Source organism: Labeo rohita, chromosome 24, assembly GCF_022985175.1.
Source record: "Labeo rohita strain BAU-BD-2019 chromosome 24, IGBB_LRoh.1.0, whole genome shotgun sequence".
NCBI lineage: Eukaryota > Metazoa > Chordata > Actinopteri > Cypriniformes > Cyprinidae > Labeo > Labeo rohita.
In genome coordinates, this window is record NC_066892.1 from 6,611,266 (window position 1) to 6,630,333 (window position 19,068).

The following is a 19,068-nucleotide window of genomic DNA, read 5'->3' on the forward strand; positions in this document are numbered from 1 at the left end:
ATTCTGCCCAGCTTTGGGCACGATGCAGCACTGTATCTGTAGCTAAATTAATACACTTATCGGCTTATAAAAGGAAGGATAAAATATTTTCCATATGTTTAGCTGTTGACCCAAACAATACTTTGGCACACATTTAATATGTCACTTGGTGAAAGCTATAAAGGCAGATGGCAAAACAGACCAGTTGTGTAACATGTCCTCATCCCCAAAAACCAATAGTTTCCGGTGTTTCATTTTAAAGACATTTTTGTTTACTTTTTACAATAAACCATTTCGATACTGTATATAAATAAAGTGTAATGTCTCCTATCCTGAAATCCTGAGGCAAAACAAGTCGAGATTTTCAGATAGTGTCCACAAAAACAGTTTCAGAGATAACTCATTTAATCCATTCCACAGATATACCAAATGTTTTTCTTTTTCTGTGCAATACTGTAAGTACAGTTATATAAGTAGCTAAGACCGTTACAACACAGTAAACGTATCCAATACGTATAAGTTACAAATAGAAACGTTGTTTTCAATTCATCTTAAAGCAAGTTTTTAATGGTTAACAATTGCCAAACAAAAAAAAAAAAACATTTTCTGTTTCTGGAATCAATAAGACAGAAGATCATAAAACAGATGGGATCTGAAATGAGGTAAACCTCTAATTTACTGAACTCCCAGCACGCAACTGCTTTTCTCAGTAAAGTGCGCTCTGAAACAGACAGCTATCTTTTGTGTCACAATCTGACACCAGAACTTCGTTATAATGGTTCTCTGATTACTTTGCCCCTCTTGAGCACTGCAATTAATTCTGCTCTCATAGCTGAGAGTTAAACAAGAAAACGAGTGTTTCATCAAGGACTATGGTAATTAAAGCCTCATCCCTAGCAATTAGCCCTTGTATCACGGAGAGGAAGAAGTTGCTCAGAAACGCTCATCTTTATTAAGGCCACTGCATGTCAAACATGAATAAAGCGTAATTGAGCTCTTCTGTCATTATCCTAGTCAGCCACATGCAAATGCTTAAAAATCTTTAGAATGTGTTTTCGCACTTATATATTAATATAATTAAATATTTCCTACTTATGTAACTTAAAGAAGTTTTATTTTGTCAGAATGCATGATTCATTTAAACGGCTCACAAAATAAATGTATAAATGGTAACAGCTTCCAGTTAACTTATTTTAACAAGTATGAAGTATGCTATTCCAAATTCATATACTGACCTCCTGATCATGACTGCTCAAAACTCCTTCAACCTCTGACCCCACTTCCTTCCCATTAATCTGACCGGTGACCTTGGCTAGAAGCAGAGTTGACCTTAATGACCTTTTCTTTTGGTTGGCGGCTTGCAGCAAAGTTGGTTTTGAACACAACGTTCTTATATGTCACACTGACCACAGGCTTTAGCAGTAAATTCTCCATCTCTGTGTCCAAAACTTTGACCTCTCAACTGTAAGGTCACATTACAGATTCATACAGACTACACATAGTTTTTGCATGAAGTAGCCACAAAAGGCGTAGTCATCGGACTGCATCACATGGGGCCTGGGGTTATTAAACCCATCTGGGCACAAACTCTGTTGAAGTTCACTCTGAACCAGTTATAATCAAAATATATGTTCTGCAATGAGCGTAACATGTAGTATGAAATAGAAAGGCAGATTTATTAGTCATCTAGTAACTTTAATGATAAACAGACACTGACAAACTAGTTGTACTACAACGTTAAGAACTTTTAGGTGATAAATGTTATTATCTTGCTTTTACCCCCAAAAATATGATTATTTGAGATGGGTCATATGCAGACAACTTGTTATTATCACAAAATAAACTGTGACATTTACACTTTTATCCAAAATGTGTTACAATAACTATAATACAGGCAAGCAATTAAACTAGTCACCCTGAGGGGGTTTATTTTGCGATTCAGACCAACTGTTCATTATCCTGCTAATTATGTGGCTCTCTACCGAATAAACAATAAATGGTCATGATTTCATGATTTTTTTATATTGTATTATATTCATATTATTATATTATGTGAGAAGAAAGCAGCCACAGAGATGCAAGAGACGGGAAACTAGTACAGTTACTGTATTACTACAACATTTCTCAGGGGAACGCAGTTCTTTTCTGAGGAAACACATCTGTATTGTGCAAGCAAACTCAAAGTTTCTCAGTGGAATGCAATACTTTTGGCAAGAAAATGCAAATATTTTGCAAAACAATTTACAGTTTTCAGAGGAGCATAATGCTTTTGTGAGAGATCACAAATATTTTCTGACCAAACTCAAAGTCTCTCAGGGGAATGCAATATTTTTGCGAGAAAATGCAAATGTTTTGCAAGATAAAGCGAAGTTTCTTAGAGAAACACAATACTTTTGTTAGAGATGCAAATGTTTTGCAAGCAAACATAATCATTTTGCAAAAGAAACCAAATATTTTGCAAGAAAATGCAAAGTTTCTCTGAGGAACGCAATACTTTTGCAAAAGAGCGCAAATATTTTGCAAGATAATACAAAATTTCTAAGAGGAACAATACTTTTGTGAAAAAAAAAACAAAACAAATATTTCACAAGATCACGCAATGTTTCTCAGAGAAAGAATAGTTTTGTGAGAGAACGCAATAGTTTGCAAGATAACACAAAGTTTCTTGGGGAAACGCAATGCTTTTGTGAGAGAATGCAAATGTTTTCCGAGCAAATGCATACTTTTGTGAAAAAACATATTTTGCAAGATAATGCAAATATTTTGTAAGATAACGCAAAATTTCTAATACTTTTGTAAAAAAAATGTAAAGTTTCTCTGAGGAACATAACACTTTTGTGAGAGAATGCAAATATTTTCCGAGATAATGCAAAGTTTCTCAGAGGAACACAATATCTTCATTCAAGAAACCAAATATTTTGTAAGATCATGCAAAGTTTCTGAGGAGGATGCAATACTTTTGCAAGAGAATATAAATATGTTTCAAGATAACCCAAAGATTCTCAGGGAAGCACAGTACTTTTGCGAAAGAACGCACATATTTTGCAAGATAACGCAAATATTTTGTAAGATAATGCTAAATTTATCACATAATATCACATAGGAACATAATACTTTTGTAAAAAAAAACATTTTGCAAGATCACACAAAGTTTCTCAGAGGAAGAATACTTTTGCAAAAAAACGCAAAAGTTTTGCAAGCAAACAGTTTTTCAAAGGAACGCAATATTTTTTGAAGAGAACGTTATCTTGTTTTGCAAGATAACACAAAGTTTCTTGGGGAAACGCAATACTTCTGTGAGAGAACGCAAATATTTTCCAAGCAAATGCAACGTTGCTTAGAAGAAAACAATACTTTTGTAACCCTAACCCTAACAATACTTTTGCTAATATTTTGTAAGATAACACAAAATTTCTAATACTTTTGTAAAAAAAAAAAAAAAAAAAAAAAAAATTATATTTTTGCAAGTTTCTCAGAGGAACACAATATCTTCACAAAAGAAACAAAATATTTTGCAAGATCACAGAAAGTTTCTCTGGAGAATGCAATACTTTTGCAAAAGAATGCAAATATTTTCCAAGAAAATGCAAAATTTCTGAGAGGAATGCAATACTTTTGCAAGATAATGCAAAGTTTTTTAGAGGACCGCAAAACTTTTGTGAAAGAATGCACATATTTTACAAGATAACACAAATATTTTGTAAGATAACACAAAATTTCTCAGAGAAACATAATACTTTTGCAAGAGAACACAAATATTTTGCACGATAACGCAAGGTTTCTCAGAGGAATGCAATAATTTTGCAAAAGAATGCAAATATTTTGCAAGATAATGCAAATATTTGGAAAATATAGTGCAATAAAATATAGTGAAATAATATAGTTTCTCAGAAGAACATAAAACTTTTGTTAACATTTTTTTTCAAGATAACACAAAGTTCTCCAAGAAACGCAATGCTTTTGTGAAAGAATGCAAATATTTTGCAGGATAATGCAAAATTTTTCGGGGGACTGCAATACTTTTGTGAGAGAACTCACAAAATATTTGCAAATATTTGGAAAAGATAATAAAGTTTCTTAGAAGAACATAATACTTTTGTGAAAAAACAAATGTTATTGAGCAAAAGTTGCTTAGAGGAACACAATACTTTTGTGAAAGAATGCATATATTTTGCAAGACAATGCAAAGTTTCTCAGAGGAACATAATACTTTTGTGAGAGAACACAAAGGTTTTGCAAGCAAACACGAAGTTTCTTGGGGGTTTGCAATACTTTTGTGACCAAATGCAAATGTTTCGTAAGTGAATGCAAAGTTTGTTGAGGGAACACAGTACTTGTGCCAGAGAATTTTTTTCTCCCACCTCATATTTTTACCATTCTATGGGGACTCTGTACAGTTGACCAATCAGAATGAAGTATTCCAGATAACCGTGTAAAATCCAACTCTTGAAGTTGGAATTCTCAGCCAATTTTTAAAGAAAAAAAACTTTAAAAAGGTCAACATCGTATAACATGTATCTGTATCAACAATGAATATATAATTTACAATTCCACACTGCCATAAATGTTTATGAGCTTGTTGTGCAGATTTATTATCATATTTGTTAGTTTTAAGAAAGCAACATTGTCTGTTTTGACAGAAATCCGAGACCATCCCGATGCTTTCTCTCCTGTGCATCTCTCACAATTCTCCCATATCCCTGCTGATGACACAGATTGCCCTTCACAGTGTTTCTGGAGGAGGTAATGAAATCTGTAATGGAACAGCAGAGCTGTGGACCATTTTGGATGCCTGAGATGAGTCCCTGCAGCTGCTAGACCTGCAATTACTGAATCAGAACAACACCAGTCAGGCACTTTCATGCTGGAGTTTGTTAAACACAGTTTAAGGGCTGAGCCGTCCATGTCAAGTTCAGGTTTTATGGTAGGAGACACAAACAGCCACTAAACACATTTTCAGTTTAATGAAAAATATATTTTCTGAGCTTCTGCTTCTTGTGGCCTTGCTGTCTCTGTCTAATCATTTTTAATTTGGACAGTATTAGTATAAGTGATTAAATGATGGCGCTATACGGCACATTCTTCTCATCAGACCCTGTGTGTTCATGATTGTAATCAAGCATAGATGATTTCTTACTGTCTTCCACTTAATCAAATCAAGTAAAGTAGTTTGGAAAGTAGTTTGTTGTAGGTGCAGCATCTTGTATTAGACCTATAAGATAGAAAAGCTAAAATGAGTTAAATGTAGATTGTACAGTAGGCTTACAAATATATGAATGTCACTGCATTAGAACAATAACAAAAAAAAATCACAGTTATCTTTTTTGTTTAAGTTTACATTGCAAGACTGCATCTTACAATTTTGACTTTTTTCTTACAATTGTGAGTTTGTATCTTACAATTCTTACAAAATGTATGTCTTACAACATTATTTCTTGCCATTCTGAGTTTACATCACACAGTTCACAATTGTCTTAACCTGCAGATCAATAACTGTATCAAAAATACTATAGATACACTTTGCTTACTGCTTCTTTCTACTGCTTTCAGTACATCACTAAATATGTTTTTATACATTCTCCACCCATGTGCAGTTGAAACCAGTGTCCACTAGAGAGCAGACAAGTAAAGGTTTTGGACCATAGAAATGGAAATAAATGCAGAACGGTTTTATTTACATGCTAATAACTTCACTCTCCAATGTAAACAACATTGGGTATAGAACAGGTGTAATTGAATTAAAATATGAAGTATATCAATTTTAACTAGATTATTTCATGTATTGTGTACACCTGATAGAATATCTGGATTTCCTCAGCCTATAATCGGCCTATATTTAAAGATAGTTATTAAAAAATTATCTAATAATAGTTGTTTACAGAGCAATAACATTGAGATTAATATTTGAGTTCGGCTAATAGTTCAGTTTGATATAAACGGAATCGTTAGAATTGTAATATTTTTGGATTTAGATTGATTTTTGTACAATGGAAGGTTATTACAGTTTAAATATTATATGTTATACAGATGACACACCTTGCAGAATCTGCAAAATCTTACTTATTTTAACAAAATATAAGGGGTCATACAAAATGCATATTATTTTTTATTTAGTACTGACCTGAATGAGATATTTCACATAAAACATAGATTTTACATATAGTCCACATAAGAAAATAATAGTTGAATTTATAAAAAATTACATACACTTGATATCTGTGTTGTTACTTGAATGATCCACAGCTGTGCATTTTTGTTTAGTGATAGTTGTTCATGGGTCCCTTGTTTGTCCTGAACAGTTTCCAACCCTTTCCAACAATGACTTTATGATTTTGAGATCCATCTTTTCACACTGATGACAACTGAGGGACTCGTATGCAACTATTACAGACGGTTCAAACGCTCACTGATGCTCCAGAAGGAAACACGATGCATTAAGAGCCGGGGGTGAAAACTTTTGAAATTTGAAGATCAGGGTAAGTTTTACTTCTGGGAAACATGTAAGTATCTTCTGTAGCTTCTGAAGGGCAGTACTAAATGAAAAAAATATGATATTTAGGCAAAATAAGAAAAAATGCACACATCTTCATTTTGTTTCAAAAGTTTTCACCCCCTGGCTCTTAATGCATTGTATTTCCTTCTGAAGCATCAGTTAGCGTTTGAACCTTCTGTAATAGTTGCATTTGAGTCTTTCGGTTGTGTTGGGTCTCAAAATCATACAGTTATTGTTGGAAAGGGTGCAAATACACAAAAATGCTGAAAAACCTAAGAATTTCTGGAACCTGAAGGATTTTTTGGTATTATATGTAAACATTTTTTATGTGAAATATCTTATTCACGTCAGTACTAAATAAAAATTAACATGGATTTTGTATGATCCCTCTTATTTTGTTAAAATAATTAACATTTTGCAGATTCTGCAAGGTGTATGAAAACTTTTGACTTCAGCTGTAGTTAACTAAAACCATAGAAAACCATAGAATATATACAAATAAAAAGTAAATGTATGATCTCAATGAAACTAAAACAACACTGGTACAAGGGTGTTTTAAGATATTGGCTTAATTTCAACAGAGTTGGTTTAATATCTTAATCTTGCATAGAATCAATGCCAATATGCCAAATCCTCCTTCAGACTGCCACCATTTGCCTGGTCTTTGCTCTTTCCTTTCCCCATCAGGAAAAAAATGGATTTGGGATTAGTTTTTGGTTATGAAGGTATTCTGAATCACATAATGACACTGTAAAAAAAACATGTGGAGGTCTTGGGGATTGATTGGCAGCTATTTATGCATGCAGAGAGCAAATCACTAAACATGATGAGATGATGATCTCATTAGAGACTAATGGTTGCGTTCAAGAAATTGCCTTTAATTAAATCATACAAATGTTCTTGTGTTGCTCATTGCCCGGATAGATCCTGCTAATCTGTTTATTTTTAAGACGCAGAAGATTTTACTGCGCAACAGCTAGAGGAGCATTTGAAAAACCTATTTAGATGTTTGACTCATTTTGCACAGCAATAAGAAAGAAAGGAATTATGATTATTTTTTAAAAGGTTTATTGAATTTGTGGAAATTTGTTGACAGTTTGGTCTTCATCCGGTGCAAGAGACACGAGTTCATCAAGTTTTTGGTCATTTGCAATAATTATACAAAACAGAAAAAGGTGTAGCAGTATTGCTGTGGTCTTCAACAGTGTAAACTACAGACATTGTGGTAAACATAAACCTGGATAAAGCTGGTTTACTCAGTGGCCTATATTATCTTTTCAGCTCTACCAACAAACCGCTCTAATGTGGCAATGCAAAAAAGGCACTTTAAAGCTGTTTTTCTTTTTTCTCTCTTAACAGAAACAACAAAAGAAACGCAATGCCTCTTCGATCTACTTCAGCATGAGTCTTCAGCTCTCTAGTGCCCCTAGTAGTCACACGTTCACGTGCGGCTCATTCCAGATCATCGTTTTGGGTGGACTCGTTAATTATCTGCGGTGGATGAAAGGTCAAAAGGTCATTATTTTCATATGGAAACTTAATGACTTGTGTAAATACTTTTCATGCCACTCACATGTCCATCTCTGGTCTCGATGGTCTTTATCACCACTTTCTTTGACAGGCTGTCCATCGCAGGTCTGGTTTCCTTCATGGACTCTACAGGAAAAATATGAATCAAACATAGTTATTTTATCAGCCTCTAACTGTAAGTACTTGTTTTAAACCAGTGTTTATCAACTGGTTTTGTTATTTTATTATACAAAAGTAAGTCCAAATATATGGAAAGCTAAACTGGAAAGCTGAACATTATATCTGTTATATCTCTTTCATTGGTTCTAAATAAGTATTTAATAAATATGTAATAAAATTAAATAAATTTTCACTCTAAGTATTTGATTTGATTTGATGCAATACATTATTTACATTCAGCACTGTTTTCCAACTGTTCACAATATTTATAAGGATAAACTAAAATATACTGTACCTCGAAGGGTTAATGATGAGAGGTTGGGAAATGGTGTGGTGATCCTAGAAGGAAAAAGAAAAGAGAGAAATATTGTTTAAAAACCAATGTTAAGTCAAAAAACATATTTTTAATTTATTTTAAAAAGTCTAAAAGTTGCATTCAGTTTTTCCCCCTCATTAAAAAGATTTTAGACCTAAAAAACACATACATTTTACCTTTCGAACTATATATTTATAGTTTTGTTTTACAGTAAACAGGGACTGCCATGTTGAGGTCAAGTAAACTGACAAATACTATTTGCTTTATTTTATTCATTAATTTAATGAAAATTTTTCTGTTAGCAGAAAGTAATGTCTAGTTAACAGGGTTAAAAATGTTTTAATAGTTTTAGTTAATAATGTTAATTAAAACCATTAAAAATATTTTTGTTAATTAAAATAAATCTGAAATAAAATAAAAGCCAAATACTATTTATTTTGTAATTTTTTATTAAATTTCTATCTATCTATTTTATTTAAATTTAAATGTATTTAATTAAATTTCAATGATTCTGTTTAGCAGAACATAATGTCTAACAATAAAATAAAATAAAAGCCAAATACCATTTAGTTTATTTTATTTATTCATTTAATTTAATTTAATTTAATTTAAATTATTATTTTAGCAGAAAATAATCTAGTTAACAGGGTTCAAAATGTTTTAATAGTTTTAGTTAACTAATAGTTGATGTTAACTAAAACTATTAAAAATAAAATAAAGTAAAAGCCAAATACTATTAATTAAATTAAATTAAATTAAATTAAATTAAAAATTAAATTAAATTAAATTAAATTAAATTTAATTAAATTTAATTAAATTAAATTTAATTATGTTAACTAAAACTATTAAAATATATTGTTAATTGAAATAAAGCTGAAATGAAATAAAATAAAATAAAAGCCAAACACTATTTATTTTATTTTTTATTTATTAAATTTATTTAATTTAATTTAAATTATTCTGTTAGCAGAAAACAGTATCTAGTTAACAGGGTTAAAAATGTTTTAATGTATTAGTTAATGATGTTAACTAAAACTATTAAAAATATTTTGTTAATTGAAATAAAATATTATTTTAATACAAAACTATTTGCTTTATTAATTTAATTTAATTTAATTTATTTTTTTATAATTGAAATAAAGTTCAAATAAAATAAAATATTAGATGAAAAACGCACACTAAATGAAAATAAAACATTTAAAAAATGTTAACATAAAAAAAATCAAATGAATAAGTTAAATTAAAATGAAAACTGAAAAAATAAAAATAAAAACCTAATTCACAATTGTATAATAACATATGCTAAATGCTAAAATAACACTGCTAATTAATAGCACATATTTACAATTACATTGTACATACAGTGCAATATAAATGTACAATTGTACATTAAATACAGTAACCAAAACTAGATGTTATTATAAGTCTAGCAGAATGCATAAGCTGAATGCATGTTTAAAGAAAAGATGAGAATATATTATATATATATTTCCTAAAGCAAACATTCACCTGCTTTCTTCCCCTTCCAGCAGCTTCCTGTAGGTGGCGATCTCAATATCCAGAGCCATTTTGACATTCAGCAGATCCTGGTATTCACGCAGATGGCGAGCCATCTCATCCTTCATGTTGCGGATGTCTTCTTCTAGACGGACGATGGTGTCCTGGTAACCGGACGCCTCAACGGAAAAGTTATCTTCCATCTCTCTCATCTGACGCTCCATGGACTCATTCTGAAATGATGGATCCGATAATTAGTAATCTAAGCAGCCATAATATAAAGCACATTGATAAATGTTATTGAAGTTAACAAAAAAAAAAAGTTACTAAAATCAACATTAAAAAAAAAATATTAAATATGAAAATAAATAAAAATATTAAATATTACCTTATATAAAACTGAAATAAAAAATTATAAAAACTGTAAAAACATATTTAAAATATAAAATAAAAGTGCAAATAAAAAAAATGTCAAAAAAAAAAAAAAAAACAAATACTAAAATAACAATGAAGCTAATATAAAATTCTCCAGGACTTACAGTTCCTTTAAGAGCTTCCAAGTCGCAGGTGAGAGCTTGAAGCTGGCGTCGATAGTCATTGGCCTCCTGCTTAGCCAAACGTATTGCTTCGTTGTTACGGGCGGCAGCTTCTGACAGGTCAGCAAACTACAAAGAAAGAGAAAGTGTGAGATAAAGATAAATCTCCATCTGCCTCTCTGGCTTTTGTTTTCTATTTACAACTGAATAACACTGATGACTGTGCTAGTTTCACATTTGTAAATCTAGGTTAATAGATCAATCGGTCCATTAGGACGATCAATACTGTGACAGAGGAGCAGATGGTCTCTAAAATCCACACAAACCTCTACGTCAACCATCTGCCATGTCTTAAGGAGAGAATCCTGAGCCGAGTCTTACTCATTCCTCAAACATCTCACTCTGTCTTACCAGATCAGAACCTTCCTTGAAATGTTTCATTGTTCATTTGTAGCATAACTGAGTTCTATCTGATGTTCTTGTAAGTTTATCGACCTTATCTCAGGTGTTTACTCTTACTGCACGTAAATCCGTATTAGATTAGATGCACAACTTTGGCAAGATACAGAAAAGATCTGAAATATAGGAATGTTTTTTCCTTCTTTCAAAAGATGATATGCCTATTTAGGGATAGCGATCTCTACGTTAAACTGATCGTGCAGACCAAACCGTAAGTCGTAGAGACTTGAAACTTGGAGGGATGGTAGTACTCATGCTGCCTATAACTTGACCAAGTCTCGCCCCAATTGGCCTGACAGGGGTGCTACAGCGATCAAAAGTACAAAATCACTCATAACTCCTAAACTTGCAGTTGCAGGCTCAAGTGTCTTACGTCGTTGGAATCCTTGGCTCATTTCGGACAAAACACATGCCTCAGATTTGATCGTGAGCCTAGTAAAAATGGTCTTGGTCATGCGCCATAATGTCTATTAGGACATTTGCGTATCTCAAAAAATATGGTCGCCATTGGTCAATGAAATTTGAGCACCTGTTAGACAAGGTTAACGAAGGCTGATTGGAACAAAACTTGGTGGGCCTGTTTGACTCATGGATCCAAAGGTCTGAGAGAAATTTGAAAGTAATCGGCTGCTGTTGGGGGCGATATCGTAGTTTTCAAGGGTGTAAACGATTGTACGTCAGGTGGTTTTTTGCACATATGCACAATATTCGCATCATACTATAGAACTCCTCATTCTGGACAGCTGTGCCTCTAGAACCACTGCTGTCAATCAAATCTTTTGTTAAATGACTGAGAAGATGTCAAAAACGTAATTTTGCGAACTAGTCCTAGGTTTTTTGCTCATTCTGAAAAAACACTGCAGTACTTCTCTGGACTCTCTAGGCCAATAATTATCAAAAAAAAAAAGTTGAACTTTACCCTTTGGGAAGCTATAATGGGGTCGTTTAGAAAAGGGGCCTGTCCAAATTTACCCAAAATCCTATAAAGCCTAAAGGAAAACTCAAAACTTCACAAAACCTGTGTGTTCTAAGCAAGCATGCAAAGTTTAAAGGGGATCAGACCACAGCTGGTGCTATAACAGTCATACACATTTAAAAAAACATCATATTTCTATGGTAAATTACCTGGATATGCCAATAATGCTTTTTAAATTGTTGATTTAGGTGGGTATAGCCTTGCCAAATAATATGTAATGTCTTTTTCCTTATATGCTTAAATGCCTTAAGTGCTTCAACCCTGGTAATCACTGCTCACAGGTATATATACATGTGTGTATATATATATATATATATATATATATATATAATTATGATTATGTATTTTCTAACCTTGGATTTGTACCAATCCTCAGACTCCTGGAGGTTCCTGGAAGCCAGAGTCTCATACTGCTGCCGGACGTCTTTCAGGGCAGCGGTGAGGTCAGGTTTGGCCACTTCCATATCAATCTGCACATGCTGTTCCTGGATCTGGATCTGCAGTTCGGCAAGTTCCTGTGGAGATGTTGGAAAAGATGACTTTAATAATCCAAAAGCACAGTTTGAGACCCATCCTGAATGTTGTTCCAAAATTTGAGGTCAATAAGATATTTTTGAAAGTTTTTAATGCTCATCAAAGCTGCATTTATTTGATCACAGTAAAAGCTGTAAAATTGTGAAATATTATTCTAACTTAAAATAACTGTTTTCTATTTGAATATATTTTAAAATTTAATTTATTCCTGTCATACAAAGCTGAATTTTCAGCATCATCACATAATCCTTCAGAAATCATTCCAATATGTTGATTTGCTGCTCAAGAAACATTTATTATTATTAATATTGACAACATTTTATTTCTTGTCCTTTTTGACCAGTTTAATTAATTCTTGCAAAGTACAAGTATTCGTTTTTCTTGCATATCGCATTGCAATATTGCATATCGTTTTTATACAAGTATTTCGTATTGCAAAAAGAATATATGACTGACCTCAACTATTGAATGGAATTGTATAATAATTGTGTACCATAATTTTGTATGTTCAATTTGAATGTAAACTGAACAAATTTCATTCAGAATATAATAGCAGTACTTTGTTAGCCCTGAGCTAATGCACTTCCTGATCCTGAAACAATGTCTCCGCTTTATTCTCTTGGAATTACGCCCTTTTCCATGACCCATTTAATCACTATGGCAGCAAGTCACACATGCCTGACAATCCCCTGATATTAACAAGCCCAACAAAAGTGTCAGTCAGCCAGAAAACCACGACTGTGAAAAGAATGGTTGAATGGCCAGGGGAAATTTAATTTATTTTATTGTTCAGAGCTATTCTTTTATGGCTTAGGAAACTCTGAGTTGTTTCTTTTAGGTATAAGCTTTGTCTTGGATGTTTCTCTTAAAATTGATAAGAACCTTGAAGGATTAGTTCACCCAAAAATGAAAATTCTGTCATTAATTACTCACCTTCATGTCGTTCCAAACTAGTAAGACCTTCGTTCATCTTCCGAACACAAGTTAAGATATTTTTGATAAAATCCGAGAGCTTTCTGACCCTGCATAGCCAGCAACACAACAGTATTCTTGTAGCTTCATAACATTACAGTTGAACCACTGGAGTCACAAGGACTATTTTATCAATATCCTTACTACCTTTCTAGGCCTTGAACGTGTCAGTTGCATTGCTGTCTGTGGAGGGTCAGAAAGCTCTCAGATATCATCAAAAATATCTTAATTTGTGTTCTGAAGATGAACGAAGGTCTTACTAGTTTGGAACGACATGAAGGTGAGTAATTAATGACAGAATTTTCATTTTTTAGCAACCTATCCCTTTACTGTGGATAGCACTGCTCAGTTCATTTGGTCTCAGAAGATCATTGAGATCTTGGAGAGAAACAAGAAAATATTAGGGTCTTTTTCTCAGGCGTAAAATCTGTGAAAATTGCCATTTTGCATTTAATGTTATTGCTGTCATTAAGAAACACCTGAGATATTAAAGAGATCTCATTTTTGATGTTTCTCTCTTCAGGTGGTTGAGTACCTCATCATGAAGCTTCTTCAAGAAAGCGATCTCTTCTTGCAAGGACTCCACCTTTCTCTCAAGGTCCAGACGAGCCAGAGAGGCGTTATCAACATCCTGTGGGCATAACATGTAAAATATTCATCAGTTCTGTTTGTGTAAACATAGGAGACATTTTTCCTAAAAATGTTGTTTTAAACTTCTACTTGTGTTTCCTATGAATTCTACACATTCTCATCTTCTATTTCTTTGCACTAATATAATCACATTATATGCTATAGTTAAACATTTGGGGTCATTGTTTAAGGTTTTTGAAAAAAAAAGTCTGCAGTATATCAAAAATATAATAAAATAGTGAAATATTATTACAATTTAATATAATAGTTTTCTATGAAAGCCCATTTCTGCCACTGAATATAAAATAAAAAAGGTCATTGTGATTTTTTTTTTATGTCACAATTCTGAATTTCTTTCTTGGAATTGCAAGATAATAGCAATTGTGAGTTATTAAGACAGAACTGTAAGATATAAACTCGCAATTCTGAGAACATAGCAATTTTTTTCCCCCCTCAAAATTGTTTTTTATAACTTTTAACTTGCAAACTGCAAGAAACAAAAGTCAAATTGCAAGCTTTTTTCTCACAATTCTGACTTTATTTCTTGTAATTGTGCATTTATATCATGCAATTCTCAGAAAAAAGTCAGAATTGTGTGATATAAACACGCAATTGCAAGAAATTGTGAGATATAAACAGAATTGTGTTTTGCAGTTGTGAGTTCATATCACACAATTCTGACTAGAACTTGCAATTGCAAGTTTATATCGTGCAATTCTCAGGAAAAAGTCAGAACTGTGAGTTTATATCTCAATGCTGACTTTATAACTCGTAATTGTAAGTTTATATCTTGCAATTTTGAGAAAAAAGTCAGAATTGCAAGTTTATATCTCTCATTTCTGATTTTATATCTTGCAACTGTGAGTTTATTTCACACATTTTTGAGAAAAAAGTCAGAATTGTGTGATATAAACTTGCAATTGCAAGAAAAAAAAGTCAGGAGTTTATACCTCACAGTTGTGAGTTTATATCACGCAATTCTGACTAGAGCTTGCAAATGTGAGTTTATATCATGCAATTCTCAGGAAAAGTCAGAACTGCAAGTTTATATCTCTCATTTCTGACTTTATATCTTGCAATTGTGAGTTTATATCACAGAGTTCAGAGCTGTAAGATTGAAAAGTTGCAATAACCTTTTGTAAAATTCAGTGGTGAGCTTCCATAGTTTTCTATTTTATATATTAAAATGTAATTTCTTCCTGTGATACAGAGCTGAATTTTTAGCATCATTGCTCCAGTCTTCAGTGTCATGTGATCCTTCAGAAATCATTCTAATATGCTGATTTGCTCCTCAAGAATAATTTATTATTATTATCAAAGTAGAAGACAGTTGTGCTGATTAATATGTTTGTGCAAGCCACAAGACATCCTGAAAAACACTGAATTTGCTATTTTTTGAATTTGTCTATTTTGATCAATTTAATACAACCCTGCAGTTGTATTAACAAAAGTACTGCTCTCTTTTTACAGTAATCTTATTAACCCCAGTTTATGTAAATTTTTAAGCTATTTTTTAAATTAAATAACAATAGTTTGCCTGCTGCTAACTGTTTGTAGTGCTGCAGCTGGTGGTGGCAGACACCCTTTAAAGCTCACACACACACACACACACACACATCCTCTCCTCTGTGTCCATAAGTCACAAATGTCCCCTGGTTAACACTGACCCCTCCCACTCGTACAACAGTTTGCTTTGTCATGAACGCCCAGCCTGCTCTCAGACAAAGCTTTCTTTTCAGTTGTGTGTCTAAATCTGATGCCGGACAAGAGGGCAGCTTGACCAGGCCTGCACTGATCCTTTTATTGTGAGCAGACAATCAGTAGTGTCTTGCAAACACTGACTGGAACGCTAACAGATTGCATCATAATAGTGGCTTTGGAAGAACTTAAGCATCAGGTCCAAGAATATGTATAAAAAATGGTTGTTGTTTCTCTGAATATGCAAAGATGTACCTGTCTGAAGCCCCGAAGGTTGTTCTCCGCATCCTCCCTCTGAAGCATCTCTTCCTGGAGTCTGAAAATAATATGAATATTAAAGCAGAGCCACACCCTGTAGAACACAACCAAACCCACTCTAATACACACAGCACTGGAGCATCTCTCAGTTTTGACATCAAACTGAATAAGATTAATTTCTTCTTTGGCTGTATCTAAAAAAAAAAAAAAAAACATATAAAGGGTTGTTTTTAACCTGGTAAAGAGTAAAACCTAACTTCTTTAAAGATTTTTCTCTTTATGAGGTTAAAAACAACCCTTTGTCCTAAAAATAATTCAACTAGATTTATCTTACATAGTGAAAAAGAAACGTTTTTTTCCCCCAGTCATGTTTAAAAATGTATAACATTTTTGATATGTAAAAGTAAATAATGGTTACTTTAAAAAAATATATTTAATAGGATTATAAAATCTATATAGTCTTTGTTGCATAAATGCATCATTAAAATGCATTTATAGACATTTTTCTAATTAGCCTGCAGTTTATACAATTCATATCACATTTCATGTGCTGTTCATATGAAATATAAAACTTAAGAGAACATTTTGGTTTTATTTGACCTGGTAAAGAGAAAGCTTTGTCCTGAGAGAAATTCAATACCATATTACAATGCCAAAACAAAATAAAATAAAATAAAATCTAAATGTAAAACTGAAGAATATTATTAAATATTAATAAATCATTTTAAGGATCAGAGCATTTTCAGTTTTCAGTGTGTGTGTGTGTGTGTATATATATATATAGTTTTATATAGTTTTAAACAATAGACACCAAATCTTCAACTTATTAATTGTTCTGTTGTATAACTGCACTGTTAAAATGCATTTATAAATGCATTTTTCTTATTAGCCACAGTGAAATAGGACATGACAATAATCTGACTTTTAAAACTTGTTTGCAAAAAACAAAATATATATATATATATACATACATATATATATATATATATATATATATATATATATATTTATAAACTTATGCATGTCCACCTTGCAGATATATAATATTATTTTACACTTTTACCCATTTTTATTTTTTGCACAGTATATATATACAGTGTATATATATATATACAGTGTATATATATATATATATATATATATATCGGCTTGTATTTATATATATTGCATTTTGCTATTAGAGTTATGAAACATGAAATTATATTTATTTATATGTATATATATATATATTTTTTGTATTTTTATTATTATTATTTTTTTAAGAAACTTATGCACGCCCACCTTGCAGATAGCTTGCACCTTGCAGATATGTAATATTATTTTACACTTTTCCCCGTTTTTATTTGTTTGCACAGTCACTTGGACAATGTTTGGACATACTTCTCTTTGAGGCGCTCGATGTCCTCTCCCAGATTGTCCCGGTCCACCTCCACTCTGGCCTTCTCGTTGGTGAGCTGGTCCACTTGTCGCCTGAGTTCCCTCATCTCATCCTCGTACAGATCACCGACCCGGGACGAGCCTTTGCCCCTCATCTGCTCCAGCTCCGCGATCAAGATCTTATTCTGCTGCTCCAGAAACCTCACTTTCTCTATGTAACTTGCAAACCTGTCATTGAGATGCTGCATCTCCGCTTTCTCATTGGTTCGGTTGGTTTTAAACTCGGTGTTGATGGCGTCGGCGAGCCCGAAATCCAGCGTATCGGTGGCGAGCCTGGGCAGGGGCGCGCTGGAGCGCACCCTCGCCCCTTTGCTCATATAGATGGATGGAGACGCGGAGGACGCGCTGCTGTAGGACACGCGAGAGGTTGCGCGCACCGGGCTGGTGTACTGGCGGGTGGAGTAAGTGGACCGAACCACAGCTGGTCGCTCCCCACCGAACATCCTTTTGTAAGAAGATGTGCTTGTTCGGCTGGCCATTGTAATCCTTTAGTTCTGGGTTATTGTTAAAGTCAGCGTCTACTTTCACGAACTACCGCGCCCTGTCCAGACCAACCGAGACCACTGCAGAGATTCGGCTTGTATTTATAGTCCACTCCCTATGCTAATGACATAACGGTGCAGGGAGTTTTAGTGACGTAGAAGCGCCGTCGGGGCGGAGGAGCAGGATGTGCCCCTCAATAACTATCAGGGAAAGAGTTTGACTGTGGCAACAACAAGAAAATGTGTTATTTGTTTCTGCATTTATTCGGTTGCCCGTTTAATTAATAATTTTAATTTCTTATAATTTAGTTTAAAATATTATTTAATAAACTAACAGCAGGATGTGTTTGACCGTAGCAAACAGGAAAAATCAGTTTATTATTTTTTTATCGATTCAGTCATTTATCCACTCAATATGAATTTATTAGCTACTTTATAAAATAGTTTTAAATATTATGTATTTGTAAAAAGGCTTACATCGAAATGTATTGGGTTTATTCAAGTCAAACTATGATTTTATTATCATTTGCAAAATATTATATTCAGCAATATATAAATACATAAAAAAACTGTAAAGTTATTTTCAATACTATTTTACATTTATTAATATTTATTGACTAAATATTAATATATTATTAATATATTAATAACTTATTTTTTATAATATATATAAATATAAAAAATAAATATTAAATGATTTAAAATTAAATTTTAAATAAATGATTTTTCATAAAATATATAAAACTATAATAAATACATATAACATTATTGTAAATTAAACTTAAAAATAGTGTTTATATTTATTAACTAAATATTAATAAAATAACAAAATCCATAAAATATATAAAAATATAAAAATACATCTAAAATTAATTATTTAATATATTAATAACTTATTTAATATATTAATAATTTATTTTATATATATATATATATATATATACAAAATAAATATTACATTATTTAAAATTAAATTTTAAATAAATGATTTTTCATAAAATATATAAAACTATAATAAATACATATAAAATTATTGTAAATTAAAATTTAAATAAAGTACTAATATTTATTAACTAAATATTAATATATTAACAAAATCCATAAAATATATA

At 32.2% G+C, this 19,068-nt stretch overlaps 1 protein-coding gene across 1 annotated transcript; it reads right to left on the bottom strand.

Annotated features, from left to right (window-relative positions):
- Positions 1-7,523: 7,523 nt before the first annotated feature.
- Positions 7,524-18,048, bottom strand: vim (vimentin). Its single transcript, XM_051098642.1, has 9 exons — positions 17,418-18,048; positions 16,035-16,095; positions 13,987-14,082; positions 12,299-12,460; positions 10,514-10,639; positions 9,987-10,207; positions 8,457-8,500; positions 8,046-8,128; positions 7,524-7,963 (listed from the first exon to the last, which is right to left on the bottom strand). Exons 1-9 carry the CDS (start codon positions 17,951-17,953, stop codon positions 7,925-7,927), a joined length of 1,368 nt encoding a protein of 455 aa, XP_050954599.1. The 5' UTR covers positions 17,954-18,048; the 3' UTR covers positions 7,524-7,924.
- Between the last annotated feature and the right edge of the window lie 1,020 nt (positions 18,049-19,068).